At 42.6% G+C, this 25,985-nt stretch overlaps 1 protein-coding gene across 2 annotated transcripts in view; it reads right to left on the reverse strand.

The window, feature by feature from the left end:
- The window catches only part of SHISA6 (shisa family member 6), a 317,465-nt gene that overhangs the window by 163,241 nt on the left and 128,239 nt on the right, over positions 1–25,985 (reverse strand). For both annotated transcript variants that reach the window (XM_058283469.1, XM_004483146.3), the window contains exon 3: positions 7,896–7,991. In XM_058283469.1, coding sequence (XP_058139452.1) covers positions 7,896–7,991 — 96 coding nt within the window. The remainder of the gene's footprint in view (positions 1–7,895; positions 7,992–25,985) is intronic.

Raw genomic sequence — 25,985 nt, forward strand, 5'->3', positions numbered from 1 at the left:
TTGGTAACCATATATCGTATAGGACACCTATAACCTGCATATATAAAGAACTCCTATATATTGAAAATAAAAAGACAGACAACCCATTTAAAAAAATGGGAAAAAGATTTAAACAGACACTTCTCCAAAGAAGAAATACAAATGGCTAAAAAGCACATGAACAAATGCTCCAAATCTCTAGCTATCAGGGAAATGCAAATCAAAACTACAATGAGATCCATCTTACTCCCAGAAGATTGGCAGCTATGAAAAAAAAACAGAAGACTACAAATGCTGGAGAAGACGTGGAGGAATGGGAACACTCACCCACTGCTGGTGGGAATGCAGAAGGATCCAGCCATTCTGGAGGATAGTTTGGCGGTTCCTCAAAAAATTAGCCTTAGATTTGCCATATGACCCAGCAATTACACTGCTGGGTATATACCAGTAGAACGGAAAACAAGGACACAAACTGATATATGCACACCAATGTTCATAGCAGCATTGTTCACTATTGCCAAAAGTGGGAATCAACCCAAATGCCCATCAACAGATGAATGGATAAATAAAATGTGGTATATACATACAATGGAATACTAATCAGCTTTAAGAAAAAATACACTACAAACACACGTGATAACATGGATGAATCTTGAGAACCTTATGTTGAGTGAAGCAGCCCAGGCATTTAAGGACAAATACTACATGACCTCAATGATATGAAATAAGTAAACCAAGCTGCCTCAGAGAGCTAGAGACCGGATGATAGGCTTAAAGGACATTGGGGGGTAAAGGAAGAATGCAAGCTGACACTGACATGGGTGAAATCTCTGATAAGCTGGAGGTAAGTATTTGTACAAGGAAGGGATAAAATGGGGGCATAGGGTTACCCTTGGGTGGGCTTTGCGGGCTTGAGGAGGGGCAGGAAGGGGAGAATGGGTAATATTGTCCAAGAAATTGGGGGGAGGATGGGGCAATGTATGAACATAGGAGATTGTCAGGTATTTGGTTGAGAGTATAATGCTGAGAAAACTTTTTCAAAAATATAATAAGGAAGGTTACCTGTTTAAGATGCTTAAAGGGGATAATCTGATGTAGGACAGGCTCCTAGGGAATATGTGAATGCTCATTTTGCTATAGTGGGTTATATCATTGGATAGAGACCCATATAAAGAGAGTGAAAGTATACCTACATCCTGGGGAGGACTGATGCCCTCAAATAGAGGGAATTGTATCTCTCAAGAGAAATGGTGGCTCCCAGTGCATTAGGGCAGTTGAGCATGTCAAGCCCTCAACACTGTTGCAAGTATCTCTGAACATGGCACTTCAAGCAATGAAGACTGACTGCCACTGTGGGCCCTAAGGGGAGGGGGAAAGAGGTATTGAATAGATGGAACCAATGGAACTGTGTGGGTAATAGAAGTGTTCCATAAGATTATGCAAGGATGGATATAAGACATGTAAAATTACACTAAAAATATATAGGGGCTGATAGGCTAAAATGTAAATCATAATGTAAAACATAAGATAACTAACCATTTAGAAAATTGTATAGTCTAAAACATAAACCACAATGTAAACACAAATGTTACTTGTTTCAAACGTATTGTCTCAAAATCTGCACATCAGTTTCAGTAAATACAGTATGAATATGTAAAAAGATTATTGCTGTGGAAGGGATATGTGGGAGTACTGTATATTGTATATATGAATTATTGTGATCTAAAACTTTTGTGAATATAAGCTTAATAATTAGAAAAAAGAAAAGAATAAGATAGGACATAGACACTGAGGAAAGGACGGAAATAGTTGCCTTGCCAGTATGCATACAGGGCAACACTTATTGCAGTGATGGAAGGCAAAACATCAAAAACAAAGCTTTTGCGTTTTTAAATTTTTTGATACCCCAATTTATTTTTACCTTAATTTTTCTAAATTAATATGTATTCTATATCTAACCTTTAAACTCATCACTATATTCCATTTTACTATGAATGGAACCTGGCAATATATTGGGCTTCACTTTTCGAGAAGTTTTGGATCACAGAGAGGTTCAACAATGGCAGGGGAGGAATACTGGTGTGGGATGTTATTGACAGGGGCACATGGTTGGCAGGGAGTTCTACAGGGCATATATCCAGGGTACATAAATTGTTTGGATATTTTCATAGTGGATACAATTAAAAACAACAATTGAGGGAATGCTGAGTTCCTAGCCAGGGGAGCTCTATCACACTCCCTAAAAGAACAGCAATAATCCCCCAAGTGCAATGGCAAAGACAAAAAAAGAATGAAGGTCCAACAATGAGCCCTTGATACTAATGACTATGCTTGTGAGCCTGTGCACCTGAAAAATAAGAACAATGCCAAGAGCTGCAGGGTGCCTAAGAGTTACCTCCTGAGACCCTCCATGTTGCTCAAATGTTGCCAGTCTCGAAGCCAAACTCAGATGTAAATGTGCTGCATTCCCCCCAGCATGGGACATGACTCCAGGGGATAAGCCTCCCTGGTACCGAGGGATTACTACCAAGTACCAGATGATTATGTAACTAGAAAATGACCTTGAATAAAAGGGCCAACTCAGACCAGCAGAATATCTCAGTCTACATATAATACCAGGAGTTAAAAATGTTTTTTTGACCTGAATCAAAGTGGGAAATGTAAAGGACAAATGAGTTTATATGGCTATGAGTCTCCAAAAAGAGCTGGGAGGTTATCAGAGAGGTTGCCCTTATGCACACCTCAGCAGAGTCTCAGAGACAGATAAAGCAGATACAACCCCAGGTATTGGTTCTTCTGAGACCCACAGGTTCTATGGTCATGGCAGATGGAGTTCAGTGCCATCTCAGTTGGCCGTACTTTGGAGTTTGTGTTTCTTTGTGATGGAGCTGGACTCAGATGTGATCTTTGTTCACAAGCCTCTCCTGTTACTTTTACTGGAACTGTAGTTGGTGCTGGGATTTAGTGTATACCCAGGGGACCCGAATCTCTGGACTGACCATGTGATAGGCAGGCCCTGAACCTCGACAGCCATCAGCTCCTATGCTCTGGTTTATTGGACTTACCCCACTCATCTAACATGGAGGTGAAGAAGATCAACCACCACACCAGGGAGCCAAGAGTGCCTAAAACTGAAAGCAGGAGGATTGTATCCAGCATCCATGTGGAATCTAAGCCCCCTCTTGATATAGATGTAGAGTGGACACAACCATTCCAAGGTCCACAGGATGGAGGAATAGAGTATGGATTAGAGTGGACTTACTGATATTCTATTCATTCTATTCTATTCATGGACTATTGTGATAAGTAATTGAAGAAAATGTGGCATTGGTGTGGCAACAGTGGCCATGGTGGCTGCTGGGGGTAGGGAATGGGAGGAAGAGATGAGATGTGAGGGCGTTTTCAGGACTTGGAGTTGTCCTGAGTGGTGCTGTAGGGACAGTTACCGGACATTGTATGTCCTCCCATGGCCCACTGGGTGGAATGTGGGAGAGTGAGGGCTATGATGTGAACCATTGACCATGAGGTGTAGCGGTGCTCAGAGATGTATTCACCAAATGCAATGAAAATCTCATGATGATGGAGGAGATTGTTGTTATGGGGGGAGAAGTGGGGTGAGGGGTGTGGGGAGTATATGGGGACCTCATGTATTTTTAATGTAATATTAAAAAAATAAATAAGACAAAAAAAGAAAAAAAAGAAAAAAAAGAAAAGATGCCCTTCCTCATTAGCCATTAGCAAAATGCAAATCAAAACCACAATGATATACAATTTCATACCCACTAAATAGGTACTATTTTTTTAAAAAAGGAAAATAATCAGTGTTGGAGAGGATGTAGAGACATAGGAATACTTGCTTATTGTTGGTAGGACTGTAAAATGGTGAAGCCACTATGGATGACAGTTTGGCAGTTCCTCAGAAAGCTAAGTATGATCCATCAATCCCACTTCTAGGTACATATCCAAAAGAACTGAAAGCAGAGATTTGAACAGATATATGCACACGGATGTTCACAGTGCCATTATTCACAATTGTCAAAAGGTAGAAGCAACCCAAGCTTCCATTAACACATGAATGAACAAACAAAATGTGGTATATACATACAATGGACTACTATTCAGCTGTGAAAAGAAATGAAGTTCTGATACATATGACATGTCACATGGATGAACCTTGAGTCATCAAGTTGAATGAAATAAGCCAGATACAAAAGGACAAATGCTATATGATCTCAGTGATAAGAGAGAAATTCACAGAGTCAGAAACTAGAATACAGGTTACTATGGGTCAGAGCTGGGATAGGGAATGGGGAGTTAATGTTAATTAGTACAGAGTTCCTATTTGGGGTGATGGAAAAGGTTTGGTAATGGAAGGTGGTGATGTTAGAAGAACACTGTGAATGAAATTAACACTAGTGAGCTATATACTTGAATGTTGTTAAAAGGGGAAATTTCAGTTTGTATGTAAGTCGCTAAAATAAAAATTCCCAAACAAACATAGGCCCATAAAACACAAACAGTAAACCTTAATCTAAATTATGGACTATAGTTAATAGTGTAATTATAATAACATTGTTTCAGCAATTGTAAGTAAGGTACCTCACTAATGCAAAGAGGTAATAATGGGGAAAATTGTATGTGGGAGGGTATATGGAAACTCTGTATTTTATAAATGATTTTTCTGTAACCCTGCAACTCCTCTAATGGAAAAAAAGATTAACAGAAGTTTTTATAGCTTTTCAGTATTGAAAATTTCAAACACATAGCAGAAAAGAGAGGATAGCATGATGAGCCCTCCCCTGTTCCCATCACTTGCCTTTAACAAACATACTTGTGGCTACTCTCCTTCGGCTCAGGTTAAGTAGCAGCACTTCACAGGCATCCATCAGCCCTCTCTGCAGCATCCCCCAGCCGACTTGGTCCTCCACATGTTTCAAGTTAACTAGGCCTATATCACAGCCACATAAAGTCGATTGTCCATCCCTGCCTGTTCTTTCAGTCTCTGTCACCGGAAGCATCTAGATGATCCTATGTCTGCTCAGATGGGTGGAGCTTTGCTTTGCTGAATCTCTGGGACTCTCTTCTTGCATTCCTGCTAGGGGCATAAGGATGTTTCAGAATTTCATCTAGCCCTTTGACTCTGACATTGGAAGTGGTCATTTGTCTTGACTCAGGGTTGTATGAACTGATGAGACAATGATGAGACACACTGATAATTTTTAACAGTTGTGCAATAGCTCAACCACCACCTTATCCAAGAGGCCTTCCTTTTTTTTTTTTTTTTTTAAAGATTTATTTATTTAATTTCCCCCCTCTCCTGGTTGTCTGTTCTTGGTGTCTATTTGCTGCGTCTTGTTTCTTTGTCCGCTTCTGTTGTCGTCAGCGGCACGGGAAGTGTGGGCGGCGCCATTCCTGGGCAGGCTGCTCTTTCTTTTCACGCTGGGCAGCTTTCCTCACGGGCGCACTCCTTGCGCGTGGGGCTCCCCCACGCGGGGGACACCCTTGCGTGGCACGGCACTCCTTGCGTGCATCAGCGCTGCGCATGGCCAGCTCCACACGGGTCAAGGAGGCCCGGGGTTTGAACCGCAGACCTCCCATATGGTAGACGGACGCCCTAACCACTGGGCCAAAGTCCGTTTCCCAAAGAGGCCTTCCTTGATAAGACAACCTTTCTTCCTCAGTTCTCCTTGTCCCAGACCTGCTTTAATTGCTCTTCTTACACTTACTGTCACCTGGCACATATATATTTATTTTGTCTACTTCCTCCAATAGACAGTGAGCTGCAGTGAGCTCTCTGGGAACAGATTCCATTTTGTAAAAACTTCTAAATAGTGTTCTGTGCATGGCAGACCTCAGGAACTATTTACTGAAGAATGCATGAACCAAAACCATGGTATTGTGAACTATATAAAGAGGTCTAAGATGATCAAACTGTTCAGCATCTCAGGCTGAACCATCTTCAAGGGGCAGGGATGAGGATGGGAAATCACAGCCGCTGGGAAGCCTGGTAAGGAGTTGTGGTGTGTTGTTTGCAAATCCATGTTTGCAGTTTCACTCCAGGGGTTGAGGAGCGGGGTTGGCAGCCTCCAAAATGGTGCCAATGAGCCCCACCTCCTGTCATTTCCGCCCTTGGAAAGTCCCCTTCTGCCCTGGATGGGCTGACCTGTGCAACCAATAGGATTCTGTGGAAATGACAGTGTGTGACCTCTAAAGTTCGGTCATAAAAGGCATTGTGGCTCTCTGTCTTTCCCAGGCCCCTTGCTCTGAGAAAAGGAGTCGCCATGCTGTAAGGACGTGAGAGGAACCCAAGCCTCCTCTCACCAACCAGCACCATGTGAGCAAAACATCTTCAAAGCAGATCCTTGAACCCCGGGTAACCTTTCAGATGATGTAGCCCTGGCTGACATCTTGACTATAACCCCCTGAGAGCACCCCCAGCCAGGAGCACCCCATTAAACTGCTCCCCAATTCTTGGTCCACAGAAACAGTGAGATAAAAACAGTTTTGTTGTTTTAAAATGCTAAATTTTGGAGTAATTTGTTTCATAATGAAAACAAAGTGGGGAGTAGATATGGCTCAAGTGGTTGAGCTCCCATCTCCCACATGGGAGGTCCCAGGTTTGGTTCCCAGTGTCTCTTGAAAAACCAAAACAAACAACAAGCAAAACAAACAAAAAAACCAACTCAGGGAAGCCGATGTGGCTCAGTGGTTGAGCGCCAGCTTCTCACATACAAGGTCCCGCTTTCAGTTCCTGGCCCAGGTATCTCAAAAAAAAAAAAACTCAAAAAACAAAAAACCCCACTAAAGTAGATGACTCGGAGGGGGGCAATTCCAGGTTTGGTTAGATATGGGTTTAACTAGAACTGTACCTTTTGCTGGTTAACTGTGCAACTCATCACCCCTTCTGGAGTCAGCTGGTCCCAATTTGATTCTGCAACTCTTAGGAGCCACAAATGCCACCTGTATCCTCGATAAACTTTATTTAGGCACAAAGAGACACAACAGAGAATACATACACAGATACAGATTCTTTTTTTTTTTTTTCTTTTGTGTCTAGAGGATAAACAAACATCATATAGGGAATTTGAAAAAGTCGGTGCATGGAATGTAAGAAAATATTGCAAAGTTCCTGGTTCACTCACACTTAAAACAGACACAGATTTCAGAGGGAGAGAGGCACACAGCACCCCGACAACAGAATTCACATTTGGGCTACAACATTACACAGGTGTTAGGAAGACAATCAAAGGCAGGAGGGATCCGGTTACTCTTGATGTGACAGAATGCTCACAGCACAAGGAGGACTCTGGTTAAACCAAAGACAGAATCGCAGAGGGTGCCATCCCCCCTGCACAGATGCTCTGCAAGCTGTCAGCTAGGTCATAAAGCAGCTCGGCAGAAAGGCTGTGTGAGCTCTGGTCTTGCGGCTTGAAGGTCTGCGCAACCACTACCCCCGTGTCCGCGTCAGAGAGCCCTCACGGACACACACACAGGATGCAGGGCTGTCCAGGAAAACTCCCGACATGCATGCTGGCTCAGAAACCCACAGGACAGGACAGGGACATCAGTGTATAAAATGTCGCTTTAAAAAGGAAAAGGAATGATAGCCAAGAGGAGAAGAGATGCTTTGCCAGGGCCGCCACATCCATCGGCAGGGTCCACCACACTGCCCGTGGTTCCCGCCCACAGGGAGCCTCTGGCATCTGTGTCCCGCGCCACGCCACGGGTGGAGCGGGATGGACGTCTCTTTGATGTCCCTCTAAAGCCAGGCCCGTGACCTCCAGGACAAGCTGCAACTGAGCCACCCCACTGATTCCTTTCCCGGACATTCCTCTGGCCTGCACACCATCTTCACATTTCAGATTGGCTTCCCCTAGGCAACCTCTGTATTTAGTAAAAAATGGTTTCCACTGTACCCTTCGTGTGTCCTCTTCCTAACGTGACAAATCCAGAGGAGATGAAGTTATGCAGGTCGGGTCCTCCGCTTCGGTAGGCTTCCTTCCCATAATGCCCTGCAAGGAGATGGAGCAGAATTATCGGATGCATCGGCGACAGCGACAAGGAAAAGCTATGCAACTGCACTCTTGGCCAACAATGACGATGCACTTATTTTCAACCCAGCAGCTAAAGTCAGATGCTAGGAGTGGTCAGGTAACACAAAAATAGTACTGTGTGACAAAGAAGCAAGGCCTGGGAACGTGATGTTGAAAGCAGAGGGGGAAGAAGGGGTTGCACGGCTTGATTTTGGCCTTTCTGACTCAAAGCAGGGCATGCTAGAACAACAGTCCTGTTTGGCCCACCCTCTCTCCTCTGGGCCAGCTTCCTTCTTTTTCGTCATTGCCTTGCTTGTTTGTTTTCTTTCTCTCCAGACCTTACAGGGAATGGGTCTGAGCCAGACTGCTCCGTGTATGTTTTATAAATCATACTACAAGCCTTCTGTCTTAGGAGAATTCCAACATCAGCTGAGGCTGACAAGTAGAAGGGCTTTATAAAACAAGCCATGCCACTGCTCTGGAATCCAGAGTCCAAGTGCTGGAGAAATGCATTTTCATCAGAGAAGAAGGAAGAGGCTAAAATGGGGTGTGGCAGGGTGTGCTACCGGTCCCTAAAGATGGGGACCCTTGCTCTACATCCTAGTATGTGAGGACTGCTATGGCAAACAGCACACACTGGTTCACTTATAATAACAAGAATTTATTGTCTTGACGTTTGGAGGCCAGAAGTCCAACATCAAGGTATCAGCAGGGCTTTCTTATGCTTGGAGTTTGTACTGTTCTGGCCAAACTCCATCACATGTTCATCTCTCCCTCCCTGTGCCTACTTCTGTGGTTCCTGCTCATTTCTGGCTTCTACTTCCTTGTCCCATTTCCTTTGTTTATAAGGACTTCAGCCATATTAGATTGAGACCCACCCTTATTCAGTCTGACCTCTTCTTAACAGGATCTTCCAAGATCCTATCCACAACTTGATCCATGATAACATCTTCAAAGGCCCTATTTACAAATGGGTTCTCAACCACAGGAATGTGGATTAAAACTTAACATGTCCGTGGCGGACTTGGCCCAGTGGTTAGGGCATCCACCTACCACATGGGAGGTCCGCGGCTCAAACCCCGGGCCTCCTTGACCCGTGTGGAGCTGGCCCATGCGCAGTGCTGATGCGCGCAAGGAGTGCCGAGCCATGAAGGGGTGTCCCCCGCGTAGGGGAGCCCCATGCACAAGGAGTGTGCCCCGTAAGGAGAGCAGCCCAGCGTGAAAGAAAGTGCAGCCTGCCCAGGAATGGGGCTGCCCACATGGAGAACTGACACAACAAGATGACGCAACAAAAAGAAACACAGATTCCCGTGCTACTGACAACAGAAGTGGACAAAGAAGATGCAGTAAATAGACACACAGAACAGACAACCAGGGTGGGGGGGGGGGAGAGAAATAAATAAATAAATAAATCTTTTTTAAAAAAAGACTTAACATGTATAGGGGAGCAGATGTAGCTCAGTGGTTGAGCACCTGCTTCCCATGTATGAGGTCCTGGGTTCAATAATTGGTACCTCAAAAAAAAAAAAAGACTTAGCATGTCTTTTGTGGGACATGACGCAATTCTCAGCATTCAGTAACACCATCGCTTTCTCCCCATCCTCCTGACAATGGAAGAGTGTGAAAAAGAGGCAATGATTCAGAAACCTCATAAATCTGGACCACATTAATTCAGAACTTGTGATACATCCTGCAGAATTCGGGCTGGTTTATTTTTGTGCTCCTTATAAAAAAATTTTTTGATAAACAAATCGATTCTGAGCAAGATGGAACATAAAACAGTGTCCTTGCTACTTACAAATCATTCTTATCTGTCAGCGAGAACAAGGTCCCTCAGAACTAAGTGTTGTACTAGCTCTTTGGTACTATGCTTGCTTGGAAGGGAACTAAACATTCTTGATGACCTACTGTGTGTCAGTAAGCTAGAGCCTCTTGGCATATCCTTTCTTCCTTCCTCCCTCCCTCCTTCCTTTCACATAACAATAGCTAACATTTTACAACATTTTGCAGTTTACAAAGATTTTGCACACATACTATTGACTTAAAAATTTCATCAACCCTGCAATGGCAAGTTGCTTCTCGTTCCCATTTTCTTGGTGGAAAAACTGAGGCAAAAGGTTGAAAGTTAGTAGATGGCAGTGCCAGCACTAGCATCTTGGTCTTCAGTCTCCAAATCCCATGGTCAATCCATTGTGCACACCTGCTTCATTTACTCCTCACAAGAACTCTGTGGGAAGAGGTCACTTTCCCAAGTTCATGAAGCTAGTCAGTGGCAGATCCCAGAGCCAACAAGATCTAGCCACCCCCACAGCACTAACCCTGACTACCTGCACCTTCCATGTTCTGAGCAAGTCCAGTTGTGACTTTCACTGAGACCTTCACCAGCACACAATGGACATGGTATGCCAGAAGTAAAAGTGCACCTGATGGTACACAAATTCATAGGCGCTGGAGCTCTGAGGTATTGAGCTTCACATACCGAGGATTTGAGTCGGGGGTGGAGGGGAGGTATATGCTGAGAACTAATGAGGCAGGGCCAAGAACATTTGGCAGGACTAAGGAATTCTAAGATCAAATCAGTTTGGAAAAAGTTAGGTTAAACGAAATTAGGAACAAACATAAAAACTAAGTCTAGAAACCTCACAAAACCTCACAAAAAACACCACCTTTTTTTCAAAGGCATCTCTGAGGACACTTTCTGGGAAAGCTGCCCCCGAGATTGACTTGGAAAAGCCATGGGGACAGTTTCAGCTTTTGCTGGGGCAGTGTCCTCAAACTTGAGCATGCATGAGGCTCATCTGGACAGCTCATCAGCACATGGATTGTTGGGCCTCAGCCCCAGAATTCCTGATAATGTAAGTCTGGAGTGAGGCTTGATAATTTACATTTCTAACAGATTTCCAGTTGATTCTGATAATGCTTATGCTTGTAAGTCCAGGGACCATACTTCGGGAACTGATATGATAGTGAGAATGAGCCACAGTCAGTCTTTAAGTGGATCCAGGGACAATGCTAGGAGGTCCAAGTCTAGGATGGTTTTCATTCTCTGTAACCTCCTGGGAATAATCAGTTTAGCATGAACAAGGGCATCATGATGGGGGAAATAGTTGGTACAAATGATGCCCCATCCAGGTCGATGGTCAGAAGAGAGGGGGGTCAATGCCTCCTCTTTGTCTTGGTGATGTAAGGAGTTTATGGGTTGATGATATAAATGGTCCAAGTGGGTCTGAAAGAATTCATAAGCCATACGTCAAGGAGTCACCCCTTCTCTTTGCTCCAGCTACTTCCCCAAGTCTCTGTCCATCTGCCAGCTCTCAGAAGGAGACCAAAGGACTACAAACTTTGTCCAAATTGTGGTTCTGGAAAACAGCTGTATATCCAGCAGAGTTTGAGTTAGTGAGGCCAGGAGTAACTGCCCAAGAGGTCCATGAGCTCTGTCGAGTAGTATGAGCAAGCTTGTGTCACAATATAGACAGACACACAGTCCCCGACCAGGGAGGCATGCTGCAGGGCGCGCCTTCCATTGCCTGCTGAGCTGGCCTGAGCAGAGCTTGCGTGGCTTTCACACTAAGTTCTGCTGCTGCCTCCTCTTCGCCATCATCAGCCCTCCCCAAAGTGGCGAGCAGCTATTTCCAGTTCAGTCACCACCTGGACTGCTTCTACCACATCAGAATGCCACACCCTTCCCAAATCTCACTAGAAGTCAGAAGTCTAGGGACAGCACTGAGGTCACGCTTTTCCCCCAGGTGGGAGGCAGAGTAAGGGTAAAGAGAGGCTCACGGTGGGGCTAGAGTTGAGCAATGCTAGTGAGCTCTGACAAGGAAGCCACCCTGAAAAACTGGAGGGAAAGTTTCCTCGAAAAGATGCATTGCTGCAAGAAACAGGAGGGCAAAATGAGATAATATATTAGGGGTGATCTCTATAAGACTTAAGAGAATTTTGCATCCGTGAAATTAGAACAGATTTGAGGGAGGAACAGACTGATCAGGACAGTTTGTCTGGAGTTGCAGATGTGGAGAACAGACTGGATAGTGAAGGGAAGACAGGAAGTGAAGTCAAAAGAGAGACATGCACTGGGAATTAGGAAGGCAGGATAAAGGGATAAAATGAGGAAAGAAAAGAAGAGGACAGGGATGCAGATGTGGCTCAAGCAGTTGCATGTCCGCCTACCACACGGGAGGTCCTGGGTTTGGTTCCCAGTGCTCCCTAAAGAAGATGAGCAAGACAGTGAGCTGATGTGACAGGCTGGTGTGGTGAGCTGACGCAACAAGAAGACACAATGAAATAATGCAAGGAGGTGACACATGAGGAAACACAATGAGAGACACAACAAGCAGGGAGCAGAGATGGCTCAAGCGATTGGGTGACTTCCTCCCACATGGGAGGTCCTGAGTTCAGTTTCTGGTGCCTCCTAAAAAAAAAGAAGACTAGCAGACACAGAGAACACACAACGAACAAACAGAGTAGAGACAGCAAGCTCAAACAACTGGGGGAGGGTGGAGAGGAGGGAGAAATAAACAAAATAAATCTTTTTTTTTTTTAAAAGAAGGGACACAGAGACACAGAGAACCAAAAGTTACAATCCATGTGAAAAATAATATTTCCAGAAGAGAGACAGAGGGACAATTCACAAGCAATAATTGTGTCTTAATAGACTTTTTTTGCTGAGCAGATACAAGATTTTAGTCTTTAGATCAAAAGAATAGTCAAGTATCAGACTATATATTAAAAGGGACCAATATCTAAATGTACCCTGGTGAAATGCCATTTAAAAAAATAAAGGAAAAAAACCCAATCCATTCACAAAACACTAATCCTGTATAAAGTGGAGTGGCCATTTAAAAAATTTGGAGACTTTTATTTCCCTAGAGGTAGTATGGTGTACTGGTTAAAGAACATGATGAGACTCACAAAATACAAACCTCTCTCTGCTTCTTGTTCTTCAAATGTAAAATTGAAATGATAATAGTACCTAATGCAATTAAGTTGCTAATAAGATTAGATCAGTATATATACATATAAAGCACAGAGAACAGTAGCAGTAAATATAATTTCAGAGTTTACTAATATTTCCTAGTAGAGATGTTTTGATTCCATCCCCATTCAATTTTAAAACTCATTGAAAGTAAAGATAAGAAAGAAGAATAGAAAAACTTTCTCGAGAAGAAAAAGATCAGACTTCTCACTAAATAGAGGTAGGACAATTGGGAAAAATATATACCCACACACAAGTGAGGGGTAGGAGAGGGGAGCTCTATTCTTTTGCATGATTTTTCTGTAAACTACAACTTCTCTAACAAAAATAAATAAGTGAAAATATACGCATACAAACAAACATATACTCAAAAATACAAAATATTAACTGAAGTGAGATTAAAGACTTACAGATGAAAAGTCAAAACCTTAACACTGTTAGAAAAGAATAGACAGGAAACTATATTAATGAGCTCAGGGGAAGGAAGAAGTATTTTAAGTACAAAAGGCAGCAGTTAAAGAGGAAACAGTTGAAAAATTTGAACTGTGATACATTGCAAGCAACTATGAAACTTCAAGTCAAGGATTAGAAAAATATATTTACATTACTATCCATAACTCATAAATAATTTAAATGAATAAGAAAGAATACCAGCCCAATAGGAAAAAAGAGAGAGGGAGATGAATTGGAATCAGGAGTCACAGAAGAGAAACCACGGAGGGTCAATATGACCACAAAGCTGTTTAATCTAAGCAGTCAGGGAGATTCCAATTCAAACCATAATGCGATACCATTTCACACCCAGTAGACTGGCAAAAATTAAAATCCCTGGAACTACCGAGAATTGGCAAGGAAATGGATAAGCTTGAGCAGGAACTCTTACACGCTTCTGCTGGGAGTGTAAACTGGTACTTTGGGAAAAAATTTGGTAATGGCAAGTAAAGTTGAATATGAATATGTCACCAAACTGGCCATTTCACTTTCAAGGAGACATGCAAGATAAATTCTCATGCATGTGCATAAGGAGATACACACAAGTTGTGCCTGAACATGATTATTTTTAATGGAGAAAACCTGGGGGCGGTGGGGGGGCTATATTCTTACCAGTATAAAAATGGTAAAATGTGGTATAATCATACAATGCAATCCTATACAGCACTGCAAATGAAACAAACCAGAGATCTACGTATCAAAATGATCTTGAAAAAGAATAAAGTTGGAGAATTCACAGGTCCTGATTTCAAAACTTACTACAAAGCTTCAGTAATCAAAACAGTGTGGTGCTGGCATAAGGACAGACATATAGATCAGTGGGATAGAATTGAGAGTTCAGAAATAACCCCACACATCTATGGCCAACTGATTTATGACAAGGGTGCCACATGTACTCTATGGACAAAGAATATTCTTTTCAGCAAATCGTGCTGGGAAAACTGGACATGCAACATACGAAAGAATATAAGTGAATCCCTACTTCACATTATATACAAAAATTAACCAAAAATGGATCAAAGACCTAAATATAAATACCAAAAATTATAAAAACTTAGAAGAAAACAAGGGAAATACCTTCAGGACCTTGAATAGGCAATGAAGTCTTGGACTTTACACCAAAAACACAAGCAATAACAATAAAAAATAAGCTTGGACTTCTTCAAAATTATAAACTTTCATGCATTCAAGGACATTACCAAGAAAATGAAAAGATAACCAACAGAATGAGAGGAAATATTTAGAAACCACTTATCTGATAAGGGTTTAAAATTCAGAATATAAAAAGAACACCTTCAACTCAACAAGAAAAAGACAACCCAATTAAAAAATGGGCAAAGGACTTGAATAGACATTTCTTCAAAGAAGATATACAAATGGCCAATAAGAACACCAAAAGATGCTCGATGTCATTAGCCATTCAGGAAATGCAAATCAAAACCACACTGAGGTACCATCTCACATCCACTAGAATGGCTGTTAAAAAAAAAAAAGAGGAAAATAACAGATGCTGGTGGGGCTGTAGAGAAAACAGGAACCCAAGGGCATTGTTAGTGATAATGTAAAAAGAGGTAGAGTCAGTGAAAACAATTTAGTGTTCCCAAAAAAGTTAAACATAGAACACAATATATGACCTAGCAATCCCACTTTTAGGTATTTACTCCAAAGAAATAAAAGCAGGCACTAAAATATACCAGTGTTCACAGCAGCATTATTCAAAGAGCCAAACAGTGGAAGCAATCCAAATGTCCATCAGAAGATGAATGGATAGATGAAATGGGGTATATATATCAATGGAGTAATATTCAGCTGTAAAAAGGAATCAAGTTCTGATACATGCAACAATATGGATGAAGCTTAAAGACATGGTATTGAGTGAAATAATTCAGACATAAAAGGACAGATATCATAAGATTCAACTTATATGAAATACCTAGAATATGCAAATTCATAGAGACAGAAAATAGAGTTCAGGTTACCAGAGGCTAAGGGGAAGGAAAATGCATTATGGGTACTGGGTTGTTATTTACCATGGTAGAAAAGTTCTGGTAATGGATGGTGGTAATAGCAGCAAAACATTGTGAATGTGACTGATACCAGTGAGTGTTTCTAAGCTTGAGAATGGTTCAGATAGGAATTTTTATGTTCTACTTATTTTTCCACAATTTAAAAAGAGAAACTAGGGAGACAATGGCAATTACATGCAATACATAATCCCATAATGGATCCAATAATGAAGGAGAAAATTCCAAAAAGGACATTATTGGGACAACTGGAAAAAACAGAGTATAGACTGTATGCATTATATCAAAGTTAAATTCCTTAAGCTTGATAACAATACTTAATGAGGTTGCATAAGTGAATATATATATATATATATATATAGAGAGAGAGAGAGAGCGAGAGAATGATATAACAAAAGTAGCAAAATGGTTATCTAAAAACCAGCAAGACACTGGTGGAGTAAGGTGCTCCTAGAGTCAGCTCCTGCTACAGGGTAGTTAGTAAACACCCAGAGCTATCTGGAGCTAGCTGAAGCACCTGTTTGGGGGCTCCAGGAGACCAGAAGAGCATCCTGCCACATCCATGAAAGAATGGAAGAAGGAGACTGCCCATCTGCAGAGAAGACTCGTGAGTAGAGTGGTCCATGCCCCAGAGGCTGGTGCCATCCTCCAGTGGAGGCACAAACCACCTCAGGAGCTGTTCCACAGCTGGAATTGAAAGCTCCGCTACCCAAAAATGGGGGAGGAAGAGACAGTTGGGTACCAACTTCAGCTACTGATGAGTAAATTCTGCGGGCTAAAGTATAATACTGAGAACAGCTAAAGTTTGAGACTGTCAAAGTCAGAAAGAGGCCAGGAGCCACCATATTAACTCTGTGCCGGGCACAAGGGGAAGCAGGGCACACTGAAAATCACAGTCCTGATGGAGACCAGCTCTTTGCATCCAGATCAGACTGCAGCTCTAGCCTGAGCCCCAGCCCCACCTCCAGCAGGGAGGAAGATGCAGGGACCTGAGTCAGCCTCTCCAGGAAATTGCCAGCCAAGCCAGGGAGGTCCATGGTTATCCTACTCTGGTGGCATGAGCTGCCCCAGGAGCTATTCTGTGGCTGGAATTGGAAGCTCCTCACCAGCCTATCCAGGTAACTGCAGGAGCATTTGGCTGGCACAGACTGAATAATTGGAAGTCTACCGGGGCAACCATGGTCATCTTGGACTGCGCTGCATAGATTGCTACCCACATCTGAAACTCCATCCCCACCCCAGGCAGGGGAGAAGGGGGCGTGAAGCTTCATCAGCCTCTCTGGGCAACTAGAGTCTAGGCCTGCACGACTTGGAATATTCCTCACAGCTGTGACTCTACCCATGGCAAAGGAGAAAGTTGGGAGAAACTTCATCAGTCCCCAGGACAATGAGAGCAGCTTGAGCCTCCACAACTTATAGCACCAACTACATCCTTGGCTCCTACTGCACAACCAGCAAGGGGAAAAAGGCAGAAAGCCCTAAACTAAAGAGAAAAACTGCAACCAGAATAAATACTCTAGTAAGCCAGATGCCAAGACACCAACAAACAATGACAATCTGCACCAAGAAACAAGAAGCGATGGCCCAGTTAAAGAAACAAGATAAGCCTCCAAGTGACATAAAGGAGTTGAGACTACTAATCATAGATGTTCAAGCAAATCTCCTTAATAAATTCAATGAGTTGGCTAAAGAGATTAAGGATATTAAGAAGACATTGGATAAGCACAAAGCATACACAGAAAAATAGCATATCTTATGGGATTGAAACGTGCAATAAATGAAATTAAAAAAGCATTGTAGTCATATAATAACAGATTTGAGGAGGCAGAAGAAAGGATTGGGAAGCTTGAAGAAATGGCCTCTGAAAGTGAACATACAAAAGAACAGATGAAGAAAGGAATGGAAAAAATTGAGCAAGGTCTCAGGGTACTAAATGACAGCAAAAGATGTGCAAATATGCTTGTCATGGGTATCACAGAAGAAGAAGAGTAGGGAAAAGGGGCAGAAGGAATATTTTAAGAAATAATGGTAGCAAATTTCCCAACCCTATTGAAGGACACAGACATCCAGGTCCAAGAAGCATAACATACTCCCATCTGAAAAAATCCAAATAGACCAACTCCAAGATACATAATCAGAATGTCAAATGCCAAAGACAAAGAGAGAATTCTGAGAACAGCAAGAGAAAAGCAATGCATCACATATAAGGGATACCCAATAAGATTAAGTGCTGATTTCTCACCAGAAACCATGGAGGCAAGAAGACAGTGGTCTGATATATTTAAGATACAACAGAAAAACTTCCAGCCAAGAATCTTATATCCAGTAAGACTGTCTTTCAAAAATGAGGGTAAGATTAGAATATTCACAGATAAACAGAAACTGAGAGAATTTATAACCAAGAGGCCAGATTTTCAGGAAATACTAAAGGGTGTGCTAGAGCCTGAAAAGACAGGAGAGAGAGGCCTGGAAGAGAGTTTAGAAATGAAGATTATATCAATAAAAGTGACAAAAAGTGTCAAAAGAGTGCCTTAACCAATGATGTAAAGCACTGGTATTCAGAAACTGCAACTCAATGTTAAAAGAAATAAAAAAGGCCTAAATAACTGGAAGAACATTCCATGCTCATGGATTGGAAAACTAAACATCATTAAGATCTCAATTCTACTCAAATTCATATATAGATTCCATGCAATCCCAATAAAAATTCTATCAGCATTTAAAAAAAATTGAAAACATGATCATCAAATTTATTTGAAAGGGTAAGGGGAGCTGAATAACCAGAAACATCTTAAAAAGGAAGAATGAATCCTCATCTCCAGACTTTAAATCACATTTCCTAGTTATAATGGTAAGAACAGCATGGTACTGGCATAAAGACAGACATGTAGACCAATGGAACCAAACTGACGGTTCAGAAACAGACTCTTACATGTATGGTCAAGTGATTTTTGACTAGCCTGTCAAACCGACACACCTCAAGCAGAACAGTCCATTCAACAAATGGTGCTGAAAGTACTGGATATCCATAGCCAAAAGAAGGTAGAGGACCCCTATCTCACACTTTATCCAAAAATTAACTCAAGATGGATCAAAAACCTAAAAATAAAAACAAGAACCATAAAGCTTCTAGAGGAACTTGTAGGAAAATATCTTCAAGACCTGGTGGTAGGTGGTGGGTTCTTAAAGGAGATAAGAGGAGGGCTGAGATGGACTACTGATGTTTAATGTATGTAGAAGTTTTAATTAGCTTTACTGTAAAAGTGTGGAAATGTATAGAGTGGATGGTAACACATAGTGAATAACAGCTAGTTTATAAATGGGGATGTGGGTGAAAATGGTAGTCTAGGGATGTAAATGCCAATTGACAGAATGCTAGAGAATAATCTAGGAACTGAATAGCGCAGTAAACCAAGAGGTGGGTGAGAACTGTGGTTGATGGTACAGACACAAGAGTGTCCTTTGTTAGCTAGAGCAAATGTACATCACCGTTGCAGGGTGGTGGGAATGTGGAGAAGCATGGGAAAAATACAGCTGGAGTGACCTATGGACTATAGTTTGCAGTAATAATATAATATTCTTGCATTGCTGCCAAAGATATACTGTGTTAATAATGGGCAGTATGGAAAATGTGTGCCAATTGTACACTATGGACATGGCAATAATCAAATGATACTGTCTTATCTGTAACAAATGTTCCACCACAGTGTGGTATGTTGACAGAGGTGTGTTGTTTGGGGATTCTGCACATGTGCATGATTGTTTTATAAGTTTACAACTTCTGTCATAAAAAGTATATTTAAGAACTAATAATAGGGTGGGTTGGGGGGGAAATACTTTGGTTAGTAGCAATATTTTGACAGTGCTCTTTAATCATTAGTTAAAAAATTTAACAACAATGTCAGGTATTGGTGGTAGGGTGAGTTATGAGAGTCCTGTATGATGTTATGTATGTTTGTTTTGTAAGTTCACAACTATTACTGTGCACTTATTGTTTATGTATGTTTATGTATGAGTGATATATTTCAATAAATTTTTTAAAATTTAAAAAATTGAGCAAAAGAACAGCAAAATCATGTAAAAAATGGATATTTAGGTAGGGAAATATTGGAGTTCTTCATATTGGTTTTGTATTATTTTTGTAACTGTTCATAATTTTTTCAAAATACAAAGTTAAAACAAGAAGTATCAACATGGATGATTCTTAGTTATAATGCTGAGTACACAAAGCAAACAGAAGAAAAATAATGGCCTCATGCAGAAAGTTAAAAAATATACAATGCTATACTCAATATTTTAAAGGTTAGGTACATAAGTAAGGTTATATATGAAGAAATACAGAGAAATTACACATTTCGGTATAAAAGATACTTCTGGAGGTACAGGAGGCGGATGTAATTGAGGAAGTATATACACAGTGTGTCTATGTTTTATTTCCTGTGCTGGGTGGTTGGGGTTACACTTGACAATTGGATAATTCTATGTTCAATTTTGTTTGTAAGATGGATGGATGGATGGATGGATGGATGGATGGATGGACAATTGTTCATTAAGTAACTGTTGCCCAAGTGTTTTATTCAATGCTAAATTATTCCTCAAGAACAAAGGCAAAAAATAGTTTCCCAGCTTATAAGAACTCAGGAACTAAAATTCCTTCAGGAATCCTTTTTTTGGGAAAGAAAACTAACCGAAGATGAAATCTGACAAGTAAGAATTAAAACTACAGAAGTTCTAAAACCACAGATGTATTTATTAGCCATCTTCAAGCAGTACACAAATCCAAAAATTCACAAAGAAAAGACTAATAAATTGGATTAACATTTTAAAACATCAAACCAATTGTCTTTATTGACATAGATAAAATTAAATGATCCTGGAGCTGCTGTGGAAAGTCTGGTATGTAAATAGGGCAATAAAAGTACACGGTGGTGATAAAGTAAAAACAAAAGTAGCCTCAGTGATGGGGGGAGCATCTCCACCTTGAGAGCCTGCTTGGAATGTATAACACGCGCTGCAAAGCGCACGTTTCTGGTCTTTGACAGCAGTGAGCTCTGGAGGCCCAGGTTTGGCCACACAGCTTTGTACAATACTGAAACTTCTGTATGGACAAAAAGAGCACAACAAAAATGAAAAGAGATGATAAACCCTAAAGACAGTCCAGGTACATGTGATAAAGGGCTTCTTCCTTTGTTTACAAAAAGCTCAGTCATATCAAATAATAAAAAGACCAAGAAAAGAGTAGAAAAAAAATGCACCAAGAGTATGAATACATAATTACCAAAAAGAGGGGGGAAAAGAAAGAAAAAGTTTTAAAAAGGGCAATGGACATATGAAAATATGATTAACTTATTTCAAATTAAGGAAATGCAAATCCAAATAGGCAGGAACTTTTCGTAAAACCATTCAGTTTTACAAAACTGAAGAATTTGCTGTTAGCCAGTGCCAGCAGACAAGGCTTGTTGTTAGAGGTGGGAGTGAAAATTAGCAGTGCCTTTTGGAAATAAAATGCCTTTGACATCGTGGCCTAGTGATAGGGCTTTACCCCAAATACACGCTTTCAAATTTTGCCATAATATGTGACTCAGGATAGACAGTGCAGCTTTTATTACAACAGTTTCCTTCAATGGGTGGGGGGTGGGGGGGGGGCGCCTAAATAAATGGGAATCTGCCCATATGATGAAATGCTATGCAGCTGTTAAAAAGAATGAGGCAGAGCTGTATGTGCTGATAGAAAAAGATCCCCAAGAAATAGAAAGTTAAAAAAAAATATTTAAAGCAAGGCACATACTGTGTTTTAGTAAGATCCCTTTCATATAAATAAGAATAAAAGTAATATATATAGAGGCCAGTGCAGATAGGATGATTTATACAAACAATTCTGGAAACAATTTATTAAGACATCCTCCCCCTTGGGCAGCGTGGCTGGAATGAAGGGAGGGAGACTTGTTTTTCACCTTCATCTTTTATTACTGTCTTTGCTATTTGAATTTTCTAAACATGTATATGTATTATTTTTATTTCTGTACCATTTACAGTTTATCTGGGATTATGGAGGGGGATTATGAGCCACTTCATTTTGTTGTGTTTTCCTCTTTGTACTTCTTTATGAGAAAAAAAAATCCTGAATAAATGTTGTTCTATAAAAACAAGAACAAGGGCCAGGGACTGAGTGGGCCCACTTTTCCTGGCGTAAATGACAAGGCATTTCTTCAAGCGCTGCTATTAATACCCACCTCCCAGGAGGGCAGGGAGGAAGAAAGGAGATTCTGTGTATCAAGTGCGTCGGCCAAGTCGCCCCAGCAATAAGCCCTCGATAAATGGGAGCGGCTGGCGCTAAGACAGCAGTCCTTCCTCCTCCCACACACGGACCTCCCCGGGGCCTCTGACTCTGCCTGTGGCCCAGGTTGACCTCAGGTCAGAAAGAGGGGAGAGCAGAAGGGAGCCGGACAGAGCCCAGGCTCTGCAATCTGGCCAAAGGCGCCACCCCCCGGGGAAACCACCGTCCTCTTTCAGGTCCCAAGAGCAGCACCTGGTACCCACGTGGCTGTACAATGCGGAAGGGGGCTGGGGACCAGGAGGCCTGAGCTCCTCTCTGCATTCACTTTCTGCTGAGTCAATAAGGCAGCTTCACAGCCCCGAGCCCTGTTCCACAAAGGTGCGCTGGGGGCAGGCCAGGTCTAACTGCAGATTGCACTGACTGCTACTGGTTGAAAACCCTCTAAGGGGCAGCAGCTGGGAATGCTTTATTTTACATGATAAAACTAGCGCTCGCTCATATGGGCTCATGGGGACTTCTCCAGAGTCTGGAGTTAGTAGAGTTGTTGGCAAATGCTCTGGGCAACCCTAGAGATGTCCCCTCTGGGTATCCCTCTGTTGAATCTGGAGTGGGGGGAGAAGAGAGGTCTGTTGCTAGGTGCACAGCTCCCCTGGAGAAGTGACATGTCCACAACAATCAGAGCTCAGGATAAACAATCCCAGCTCACCAGAAAGCTTTGGACACCATCTTGCCCAACACTCACATTTGACAAATGAGGCCACTTAGACCCAGAGAGGCTGAGCAGTGACTTTCTCAAGGTCACACAGGGAGACAGTTTTGGAAACAGAGCCCCAGAGCCTTGATTTCAAGATGGTGCTTTTTATCCTATCACTCTGCCCTATGGAAACAAGAGATCCCTTCAGAAAGAGGGTGATGGGAAACACAGCAGGGCAGGGTGTGAGTGGCTACCAGAACCTACGAAACAGCTTAATAATCGTGGCACAAGGGAGCAAATCCTCCAGAAAGAAATTCACTCAAATGAACCCCTTTCTTTACAAAGAAATGAACCCCTTTCATTTCATCAGTTTTATTGGTCTGAATTTAAGTATATCTGGCACTTTGTGTTTGAAACCAAAAAAATTAAAAAATAAAAAATAAAGGTTATACTCTCTGGAAGTCTCCATCTGCGGCCAAGGGCAAAGATGGTGGGAAAGGGGGGTGGAGCAAGGGCAAATTCAAGGTCAACCTCATCTGCTCCAGTAGCAAAGCTCCACCATGATCTCTTGTATATTATATAGGCTCTGGGGTAAGATTTACTTTTAAAGAAAGGATTACATAGCTTAAAAATAAGTTTGAAAACTGCACCTCTGGTGTGTCCTAATTATTTACCAAGGGGATGAGGGAGGTGACTGCTTGGCTTGGTGGTGATGGCATTTGTCTTCAAAGACTGGAGAAGGGCATGAGCTTCGTCTCCCTCCTCCTACCCCCCTGCCATTGAGATAGAGTCAGAGAATGCTACACCTGATCGAGTTTTCGAGGCCACCTTTCCTAGCCTAGATACCCACCAAGGAGGAAATCGGGGCTGGGGGGTGGGGGAGGGTGAAGAGTCTAAATACGGAAGCATTGACTACTGGGCTATGACTACAACCCATACCTGTATCTTCCAATTCCAGGTGAGAGGTCTTCCTGATGGACCACATAGCTCGCAATCTCCTCTGTGGTGGAGGAAGCAGCACAGAGGCTGATTTCTATTTTGGGGGGGCCCAGCACACCACTCATCCTCTCCTGAGATAGGCTGGCTGCAATTCCCCTTGGAAAGATGCCCAGGGTCTAACCAAATCCCTTCTCTTACTGTGATCATCTTCTCAGTTCTGTCTCATTGTTGGGAGCAGGATCTTGGCCAAGAAGGGTCCTGAAGAAGAGCTGGGGAGAAGAGGCAAAGGGTGCAGTTGTTCTCTGCAGGGAGGGAGACTACTGCTTTGCCCCTAACTTCATATGGGATGACGGCAGAGCTCAGAGGTCATTTAAGAAATATGTCAACTGGTCAGTTCTCCTCTTGTTATACCCCGCAGAATGACAGCTGCTTTCCTCTTTACTTCTTGTCCTCTCCTCATATGCTGCACACTGAGCTTCCTGTAAGTGCACCCGAATGAGTGGGACTTAACTGAATGATCCTAGGAAACTGCCACCCTTTATATATTTCATCATGTGCCTTTGGACTAAGACTGGCAAAGACAGCCTGGCTAAGTATCTTCTCTGCAGGCCCCACTCCTCCTCTGTGGGTCCCAATGCCCAGATTTTGAAAGTAGGAGCGGCCAGACTGCTATGAATTGCATCAAGGGATCTTTCCATCCTCCAGTTATTGTGGCCACTGGGAGGCACCAGGAGGAGAGAAGAGGGCAGTAGGAGGGTGGCCTCACCAGGTTGCCGTGGATGGGCTGCATCCCTCTACCCAAGGCAACAGCTCCCATCGGGAACTTTTCCTCATACTGCATTCCTTTCTGGGTCCAGTCCTGCTCTCTCTCTGCTCACCCCTTCAGTTTCACAGGTAGCATGGCTTGCTGCTGTTTCTAGCCCACAAAACTGCAGTATCCCCTGTAGTTTCCTTAAACTCTACTTCCTGTTAATAATCTTTTTGTTGTTGTTGTTAAATTTGCTTAAATGACTCTGTGTAAGATTACCAGATGTTTCCTGCCAGGACCCTAATTGATACATTACCCATAACCGCCACCCTCCTTGTCCAGTTCAGGTGCCTTGGTCCCATCCAAACGCCCACCCCCTGTCTTCCATCTCACTGCACTGTTCTGCTCACCCAGCAAGACCACCTGCTGAACCAAAGCCAACTAGCTGCCATTTAGTAGCTACGGGGGGCTTCTGGCAAATTATTTAACCTCACAGTGCCCCAATTCCCTCATCTGCAAAATAAGACTAAAAATCGAACTTAATGGGGGCTTTCAGGAAGATGAAATTAATGAATACATGCAACATGCTCAAGACCTTAACTACGTGCACTGAGCATTGAGTAAATGTTGGCTATGCCCATTCAAGGCCTGAGAAAGTGGCCAGGCCAAATGATGTACCAGGCTAAGGTGTCATGATACGATGCAGTGGGGAGAGACTAAACTCTGCACCACACTGCCCATTTGGATGCAAATCCCACCCCTTTTCTTATTAGCTGCGTGATTTAGGGCAAATTACCTAACTTTATACATAACTCACATATAAACTGGGAAAAATAAGATACCCACCTCACAGGGTGATTGAAAGGATTAAATGCATAAATATATAAAGATTCTAGAAGAGCATATGGAGTATCTTAGGCACTATAGTTATGCTATTATTGTTTTTTTTTTAATTTAATTCTCCCCCTCTCCCGGTTGTCTGTTCTCTGTGCCTGTTTACTGCGTCTTGTTTCTTTCTCCGCTTCTGTTGTCGTCAGCGGCACAGGAAGTGTGGGCTGCGCCATTCCTGGGCAGGCTGCGCCATTCCTGGGCAGGCTGCGCCATTCCTGGGCAGGCTGCACTTTCTTTCGCGCTGGGCGGCTCTCCTTTAGGGTGCACTCCTTGCGCGTAGGGCTCGCCTACGCGGGGGACACCCCTGCGTGGGGCGGCACTCCTTGCGCACATCAGCACGGCGCATGGGCCAGCTCCACACGGGTCAAGGAGGCCCGGGGTTTGAACCATGGACCTCCCATGTGGTAGACGGATGCCCTAACCACTGGGCCAAGTCCGTTTCCCTACTATTATTGTTGTTCCTGCCTAGTATGCCTTAGAATTAACGGCCAAATTCTCCAACAGCCCCCTAACACTTCAGTCGGCTTGCTCTCCTTCCCTGGAATGTTTGCTCTTATCGTCCCAAACGGCTGTGACAGTTTCTCCTTGCTCCTGCAAACCTTTAACATTTCAATACATCCTTCACCTTTTGGCTTTGCCTCTTACTGCATGGAGAAACAGGTGCAGCGTGGAAGGAAGCCTTCATTTATAGACTATGTCCATCCACTCCTCTCTCTACCTTTCCTGCTACTAAAAAGTCCTTTGAGGTGTCCTTGTTCCTGTAGTAGCCTGACATCTCATTCTCCTGCATCTTCTCAAGGACTTAGCTCCTGGAGTTATTCCCCTTCTTCCAAATCATCAATATCTCTCCCTCAACAGGCTCATTCACACTTAGACTTCTCCAGACTTTGACAACTTTTAAGCACAAAACCCTCCCTTGCACTTATCCACTCC

This window comes from Dasypus novemcinctus, chromosome 21 (genome assembly GCF_030445035.2).
Source record: "Dasypus novemcinctus isolate mDasNov1 chromosome 21, mDasNov1.1.hap2, whole genome shotgun sequence".
In the NCBI taxonomy this organism is placed as follows: Eukaryota; Metazoa; Chordata; class Mammalia; order Cingulata; family Dasypodidae; genus Dasypus; species Dasypus novemcinctus.